Here is an 8,098-nt window from a genome sequence, read left to right as displayed (position 1 = left end):
AGATTTATATACCGACTGTATTATTTACTTTGGGAGGGGAGGTGGCAGTATAAGGGTATGCTAATTAGTGGGAGATTTTGGGGGGAAGGGGTGGAATATCAATTTTTATTGCATCACCTGTCAGGAGTGTCCAATCAGCGCTGGCTTTAGGGGAATTAATTGATGAAGGTGTCTCCGGACGAGCTCACTTCACTCTGTCATTTTATTTGTAGCTAAAGCAGCGGCGGGAATAGCAGCTGCATTTCTTTTCTCTTTCTCCCTTCACATTCCATTATCATAGTGCTCCAATGGAGAAGGAAGGAATAGACGGGCCCAGGTACTGATCTGCATCGGGGACTTAGACCAATACACTGGCAGATCAGAAACCGGATGGTTTTTTCCCTCTTTTTAAAAAAATACGAAAACCAAAAAAAAAAGCAAGAATCAAGTCAGTGTAATTTCATGTTTGTTTGTTGTTTTTTTTTTTTTTCCCAATAATTTCGCCTAGAGTTTGGCACTCCCTTCGCCGGGAATAACAGTCTTTGTTATTTTATTAGCAGGATGCCTTGAGACACACGCAGCATCTGGTGGAGGATTAACATACATACATGTGTATGTATGCGTCACGTATATATTTACTGCAAATGGTGGGGATCATTTAGTGCCCGAGATGGGAGACCTGAAGTCAGGTTTTGAAGAGGTGGATGGCGTGAGGCTCGGCTACCTCATCATTAAAGGAAAGCAAATGTTTGCCCTCTCCCAAGTCTTCACGGATCTGCTGAAAAACATCCCGAGGACGACCGTGCACAAGCGCATGGATCATTTGAAAGTGAAAAAGCACCACTGCGATCTGGAGGAGTTGCGGAAACTCAAGGCAATCAACAGCATCGCCTTCCACGCCGCCAAATGCACGCTCATCTCTCGGGAAGACGTGGAAGCGCTCTACACCTCCTGCAAAACCGAGCGTGTCCTCAAGACCAAGCGCAGGAGGGTCGGCCGGGCCCTGGCCACAAAGGCGCCGCCACCAGAGCGCGCCGCCGCAGCCGCCAGCCCCCGCCCGGGTTTTTGGAAGGACAAGCACCAACTTTGGCGGGGCCTGAGCGGAGCCGCGCGGCCCCTGCCAATCAGCGCGCAGTCCCCGCGCCCGGGCGCCGCCGCCGCGCGCCCCGCCGCCCATCTACCTCAGATTTTTAGCAAATACCCGGGCTCGCACTATCCGGAAATCGTGCGTTCGCCTTGCAAACCCCCTCTAAACTATGAAACTGCCCCGCTCCAGGGAAACTACGTTGCGTTCCACTCGGACCCTGCTTATTTTCGGAGCCTGCTGTGCAGCAAGCACCCGGCTGCCGCCGCCGCCGCCGCCGCCGCTGCCGCCGCCGCCGCCGCCGCCGCCGCCTACTACCAGGCGTCCGCGGCCGGGCCCGAGCCCAAGGCGGCGGCGGGCGCGGGAGGCCCGGTGAGCCTGACCTACCGGTGCAAGCGCAAGCGCGGGGGCGCCAAGGACTGCCTGCTCGCGCCCCACGCCGGCGCCCGCCGCCTGCTCCTGCTGCCCAGGTCCTACAAAGCCAAGGCGGCGGCGGCGGCGGCGGCAGCGGCGGCGGCGGCGGCCGCCGGGGCCACTTGCCTGGAGAGGTTTCATCTGGTTAACGGCTTCTGCACGCCTCCCCACCACCACCACCACCACCACCATCACCACCACCACCACCACCACCGGGCCCAGCAGCCGCCGCCGAACCACCACCCCCCACATCACCACCGGCCTCAGCCCCATCTCGGCAGCTTTCCCGAGAGCTGTAGCAGCGACTCGGAGTCCAGCTCCTACTCGGACCATGCAGCCAACGACTCAGATTTTGGCTCCAGTTTGTCCAGCTCCAGCAACTCGGTGTCCTCGGAGGAGGAGGAGGAGGAGGGAGAAGAGGAGGAGGAGGAGGAAGAGGAGGAGGAAGAGGAGGAGGAGGGGGGCAGTGGGGCCTCGGATTCCAGCGAAGTCAGCTCGGAGGAGGAGGACTCGTCCACGGAGTCGGACTCCAGCTCCGGCTCCAGCCAAGTGTCCGTGCAGAGTATCCGTTTCAGACGCACCAGCTTCTGCAAGCCTCCCAGCGTGCAGGCGCAGGCCAACTTCTTGTACCATCTGGCCTCCGCCGCCGCTGCAACCAAACCCGCTGCTTTCGAGGATGCCGGCAGACTTCCCGACCTCAAGAGTAGTGTCAAAGCGGAGTCGCCGGAGGAGTGGAATCTGCAGAGCTGGGCCCCCAAAGCGTCTCCGGTGTACTGCCCCGCCAGCCTGGGGAGTTGTTTCACAGAGATAAGGAACGATAGGGTATCTGAGATTACATTCCCACACTCTGAAATTTCCAGTACTGTAAAGAGAACTGACCTGACAATTAACTGCCTGGCGGAGGGGGCCTCTTCACCTAGCCCAAAGACAAACAATGCATTTCCACAACAAAGAATACTCCGAGAGGCGAGGAAATGCCTACAAGCAAGTCCTACTACACACTGTGCAGATAACAACACAATAGCTGCTAGGTTCTTAAATAATGATTCTTCCCGAGCAGCGGCAAATTCAGAAAAAGATTCCAAAATCCCTCATTGTGCTGAATTTGCTACGGATTTGTCCTCTTCACACACTGATTCTGAGGTGGATGCAGCAGCAGCAACTAAAACTGAGACTCCCTGCACTAACACAGGAGACAAGACCTTACCATTTCTGCACAATATTAAAATCAAAGTAGAAGACAGTAGTGCTAATGAAGACTATGAACCTGACCTTATTACAAATAAGCTTAAGTGCGAGTGCAATGATACAAAGGGTGAGTTTTACAGTGTGACTGAAAGTAAGGAGGAGGACGCCTTGTTCACCACAGCCAAGGAAGAAGGTTTTGCATGCCCTGAAAAAGAAACTCCTTCCTTAAACCCACTGGCTCAGAGTCAGGGCCTTTCATGCACTTTAGGTTCTCCAAAACCTGAGGATGGGGAATATAAATTTGGTGCCAGGGTGAGAAAAAATTACCGGACACTAGTACTGGGAAAGCGACCTGTACTTCAGACACCTCCAGTCAAACCAAATTTGAAATCAGCTAGAAGTCCTCGTCCTACAGGTAAAACTGAGACACATGAAGGAACACTGGATGATTTTACAGTTATAAACAGACGCAAAAAGGTAGCCAGCAATGTAGCATCAGCAGTGAAAAGGCCATTTAATTTCATGGCAAATTTTCCTTGTCCACCATCACTCATTATTGGGAAGGATGGGGATTTGTGGCCGGCGTATTCCTTAAACACTACTAAGGATTCCCAACCTCCTCACAAGGCCCATCCTATATGGAAATGGCAGCTGGGCGGTTCTGCAATACCTCTTCCACCTAGTCACAAATTCAGGAAATTTAATTCATAAAAGTGTTTTGGAAGATATTTTCTTGAACCCTATTACCTTCCTTTTGTTGTAAACTGCACAGGATGGTTTGTACAAGTCCATTAATGTGTTACACCCCTTTTGGAGCCCTGGTTTATCGCATTTTGAAGACAGAAATCGGATTACTTTTTTCCCATTGCGGGTTTTTTTTTTTTTTTTTTTTTGGGAGTAGGGTGGGGGCGGGGTGGGAGAAGGGTTGGTTTACATTCCACAGACTACTTCAGGCTAAAGACTCAAGTAAAACTCAGTTATTAAGGTAGAGCTGGAACACTTTACTGTTTCAATGCTAATAATGCACCCGGTACCTCAATTCAACTGCTACAAATAAATGTCAAAAGGTTGAATAATAAATATTACAATGAGCCATTAAGTTTATGCACTAGATTTCAGACCTGAAAGTGTAACTGTTAATTCAGTGAAAGTTTGTTAGGTTACATGGTTACACAGTGAGGTAGAAAGAAGTTTCTGTGAGCCCAAAATGTTCTTTTCTGGAGCTCTTGTTTGTGGGGTATCTTTTCCTCCCCTCATTCCTTCTCCAAGAGTAGTTGCACTTAATTTCCTTCCTTCCTTCCTTCCTTCCTTCTTTCCTTCCTTCCTTCCTTTCTTTTTTTGAGTGGAAAGATTGGGGAGTCCTCCTTGAATGCTGGTAAAAGCTGCCTCAGATATACTGAGCAAAATAAATATGAAATTGCTTTTCTTTTCTTTTTTTTTTTTTTGGCAAAGGGTGTGATTTTACTTTTACAACTCCTCCTTGCAACTGGAAAAGTCTTTTTTGTGTTCTCACCCAAAGGTTTTAAATAAGTTGACTCTTACTCACTCTTATCCTGCTTGCCTTGTGGTCTGACTCCTCAAGTCTGACTCCTCAAACTTGCAAAACAATTAAAGTAGTTCTCTTAATAGCAGGATATTTTATGGTCTGACTCTTCATAGTGACAAAGCAGTAAATACAACCAAGAAAAGTAAAATGGGTCAGAGTTGTAGGAATATCCCAAATGAAAAATTGCAGTTCTTTCAGGGCTCTTTGGTACCAGAACTCAGGCACTAGGATCTTATTACCTTTTACTTTTTCTGCATCTCTCTAAACTTCTGTTTTTAGACCATCCTGTGAATAAAGCAGGAGAGTTTCTACTGCAAGTGACAATCAGAGGTGACTATCTATATTTGCACTTAAAATCAAAGTAGTTCGACATGCAAATGGCTAGGGTCTAGCCCTTGGTAAGGGCCATGCTGGTGTACTATGTTGTGATGATGGAAGCAGTAAATCAAAATTATGGAAATTTGCACTGTTGAAAAGCATGCTTTAGCTTTATTTTCAATTAAAAACACTGTTTAAAATTCCTGGTTCCATACATTTCTACTTATTCCAGATTTAAGAACGGTTAACAGGAATGAATGGTTTTGTTGACACTTTCATTTGTAATGTTTTTGCCTGAAAGAAATGCATTTATTGGGTGTAGTGTTTTGTTGTAATACCATGTGATGAGGCCAGTCAAGTTCCATGCAAAACACTGGATTTCTTTCTAACTAACAACAAAACTTTACAAACTTGTTACAAATCAAGTGCAAAAAGTTTCAGGTTTAAGGCAGTGAAGCAGAGATCAATTGCTATTTTAATGAAAGTTAAATCTGATCATTTTTGGTCCACCTCCCTTAGTCTGTCCAATTAATTATGTATTTCAGATCTTTGCCATGTTAAACCTAAGAAGTTGCATCTAAAGATCATAAGTCATAAAACAAAACAAAACATCAATGAGATGTTTACTGTGTGAATTTAGTCACTATTATTCATGGAAATTCAGTCTTTTTTTTTCTTCTCTGCCCTTAACCTTCTAATTCCTACTCCCTTTGAAAATTTTATTTTGTCTATAAATGTTTCAGATAGATCTGGATGGTCTCAGCTCTAATTGCTGTATGTGCTCTGTGGTTTTACTCTTACTGTAAAGGACAGAGGCTGAGAATACCTGCATCCAAATACATTTGGATGGAGTAAACAGATGCTTTGAACTGCCTCCCTTCCTTTCCTTCTTGAATGTTACCAGATGTAGGTTCACTGGATCCTTTTTTATTGGGATGATAGATATGGTCAAAGCAAAAATTGGGGGATGTTATCCTTGAATTCATGTTTGTGTATAATTCCAAAGACCAGTACAAGTTACAGTTAAAGCCCCCAGAAAGCTGAACAATTGGCTTCTCAGTCTAGGTTCTTTCCTCTTTGGAAGGCCATCCAGAATTTGGGTGCAGTGATTTGTCCTGCAAAATCAATCTGTAAAAAGTGTGACATGTACACACTGGCAGTCTGTAATTTCTGTTCTTTAATTACTGCTAAGTCAAGAGAGTTCAAAGTATGATGACTACTACATTTAGGCTAGTACTTTTCTTGCTGGCTATGGAATCACTGTTCCTATATTATAAATTGAGAATATATTTGAAGCCTACAGATCTTGGGTGTGGGAGGACTGCTAGACGGAATAAGCACAATTTAAAACAAATATACCCTATGGAATTTCTGACAAAATATCGGCTTCTAGCTTTGACACTTGGTCTCCAGCCCTCAGAGAATCAATAGTTTCAGTTTATAGGAGCTGGAGAATGAGCAGCATGGAGGCCGAGGCATTCCAGAGTGATACCATCAAAAGGAAAGAAATTAAATAGTCAACACAAATTTCACCCCACAGTACTACAACAAGCCAGCCAACCACAGCAAAACCGGAGTTGGGGCTTCTGTTAGGAGAGTGTACCAAATAGTATTCAGTAACTTACAAACACAAGGTATTCTTTCAATTTCTGGTAGTCCCTTAGCTGTTTTCCCATTCTGCTGCGGGAATTATTCTCAGTACAGTTTATTTCATTTTGGTTGTTTTATGATCAATGACAACATCCAGATTTTCTAAGATGCTATAAACGTCCCATTTGTTGAAAAAGTTAAGCCTTATTGAGAAAAAAAGTTACCTCCATTGATAGAGTGCATTTTTACATTGAAGTGTTTTCAGGTGATTGCGTTTTTTTTTAAAAGGCACTACATGTTTCCAGAGTCACTTAGTCCTATGTCTAAAGCTCAACACTCACAAACAGAAGAAAAATACAGGAAAGGGCTCCTTCTCTGACTTTTTGGGGGAAACAAGCTTATTTTGGTCTCCTGTAAAAATAGTTTCCTGATAAGACTTTGAAATGAAGATTTAATTATTTTTTTAAAGAGATGTGTGTCTTCTGTCTTCCATAGTCAGGTTATCTGCCTTCTTAGAAAATGCAGCTTGCTCTTTTTTCAACTATTTACTTTTTAAAGTGGGTGTTCTTTTCTACTGGCTTACTTGATTACAGTGCAGTAATCTCAATAATGGTTGTTTATTTTAAAATCAACAACAAGGAGCCACCACTAAACAGCAATAACACAAACTAGATGGGCTGGTGTGGGGGGTTTTATCTTATCTGTGTCTGGGTGACTTTCAATGGTCTAGAAATTTTTCAAAGTTCTGGTCACAAGAATTGGAAGTTTCTGCTTGATATGAGAATGGTAGTTTTGTTTGAATGCAGGAAAAGCTATAGACTAATTGCTAAAAGCATTTTTTTTTCTTTCAGAGAAAACAAAAACAAAAAATCCTCCATAGTAAAAAGCAAAAACAAAACCCTCACATTTAAAAAAATAAAGCATTCGTATCTACAAAAGATAGAAAATGTGGTGAGTTTTGCTTCACCTTGCAAATAACTTCCTGATGATAAAGGATGTGAAATGGGAGTTTCCTAGAGCCAAACTAGGGAGAAAAAATTAAAGGCTCCCCATCAACTGACCTCAGGAAATTGACAAGGAGGAACAAGGCATCCACCTTAGGGAGTCCCCCTGATCACCCAGGTCTTCCCCAGGACTTTCCCCTTCCCTCGAAGAAAGAACTATTTTTAATGCTAGCTTTGGTTTTGGTTTGCTCCCTAGGCCAAAGGGCATTTTTGCAAAGTAGCCTGGGGGGTAGGGACATAGGGCAGATGCAGGAGGTTGGGGGAGGGCTGCATTTTACCTGTTTGGCAGGCCCTCTTTTGAAAAAAAAAAAAAAAGAGGAGGGGGCTCAGCTATCATTCTTTGCCCATGCCCTAGGCCCCCGCTCTTCTCTCGCTCCTTTTCAAACTGTGGCGGCCTCACAAGCTCCTACTTTAAAAGGCCTGAGATGTTTTGCATGAAGCCCTCACAATAGGGGTTGAGGGAATTGACAGTTTCAAAAACAAGGCGTTCAGTCCTTTCCAGCTGCCGGGCCCGCTCTCTCGCACCAACTCCTCGTTCCTCTCTGCTGGTGGCGTCCTCGGGAGCGAGCTGCCTTCCCCCACCCCGCCAGCCTGCATTCCGGCCGGCCCCACCCCGCCCCCGGGCTGTGTTTGTAAACAGGGGTCAGTGTCCAGGGGTTGCTGGCGCGGGGCTTGGGACTGACGGGCTGGGAGGGAAGGCAGGGAACCGCCGAGCCGGCGAAGGGCCCGCCCCGGGGAGGGGGGGACGAAGAGGTTTTGGGGTCCCTTTCCCCCTCGTTTTCCACCTAGGTGCCAAACTCTGGCCACCGTGATGACCCAGGGCAGCTCTTAGCTCTCTGGCCTGGGCCACCAGCACCAGAAAGATGTTTAAATGCCGCCATTTTGCATGGTGGCAAACAAATTTCTTTGTGACTTTCTTCCCCGCCCAGATATTGCTCTCCTCTGAATTTGTCACCTCCTGGCTCCCCGGGGCGC

At 46.1% G+C, this 8,098-nt stretch overlaps 1 protein-coding gene across 1 annotated transcript; it reads left to right on the top strand.

Annotated features, from left to right (window-relative positions):
• Positions 1-369: 369 nt before the first annotated feature.
• On the top strand, positions 370-3,376 carry SKIDA1 (SKI/DACH domain containing 1; the record flags this gene model as incomplete). Its single annotated transcript, XM_080812244.1, has 2 exons — positions 370-427; positions 537-3,376. The coding sequence occupies 2 exons, from the start codon at positions 370-372 to the stop codon at positions 3,374-3,376; spliced, it is 2,898 nt and encodes a 965-aa protein (XP_080668370.1).
• Between the last annotated feature and the right edge of the window lie 4,722 nt (positions 3,377-8,098).

Source organism: Martes martes (genome assembly GCF_963455335.1).
Source record: "Martes martes genome assembly, chromosome: 8".
In the NCBI taxonomy this organism is placed as follows: Eukaryota; Metazoa; Chordata; class Mammalia; order Carnivora; family Mustelidae; genus Martes; species Martes martes.
Note: the sequence above shows the minus strand (reverse complement) of the source record. Positions and strands in the feature narration are given on the sequence as shown.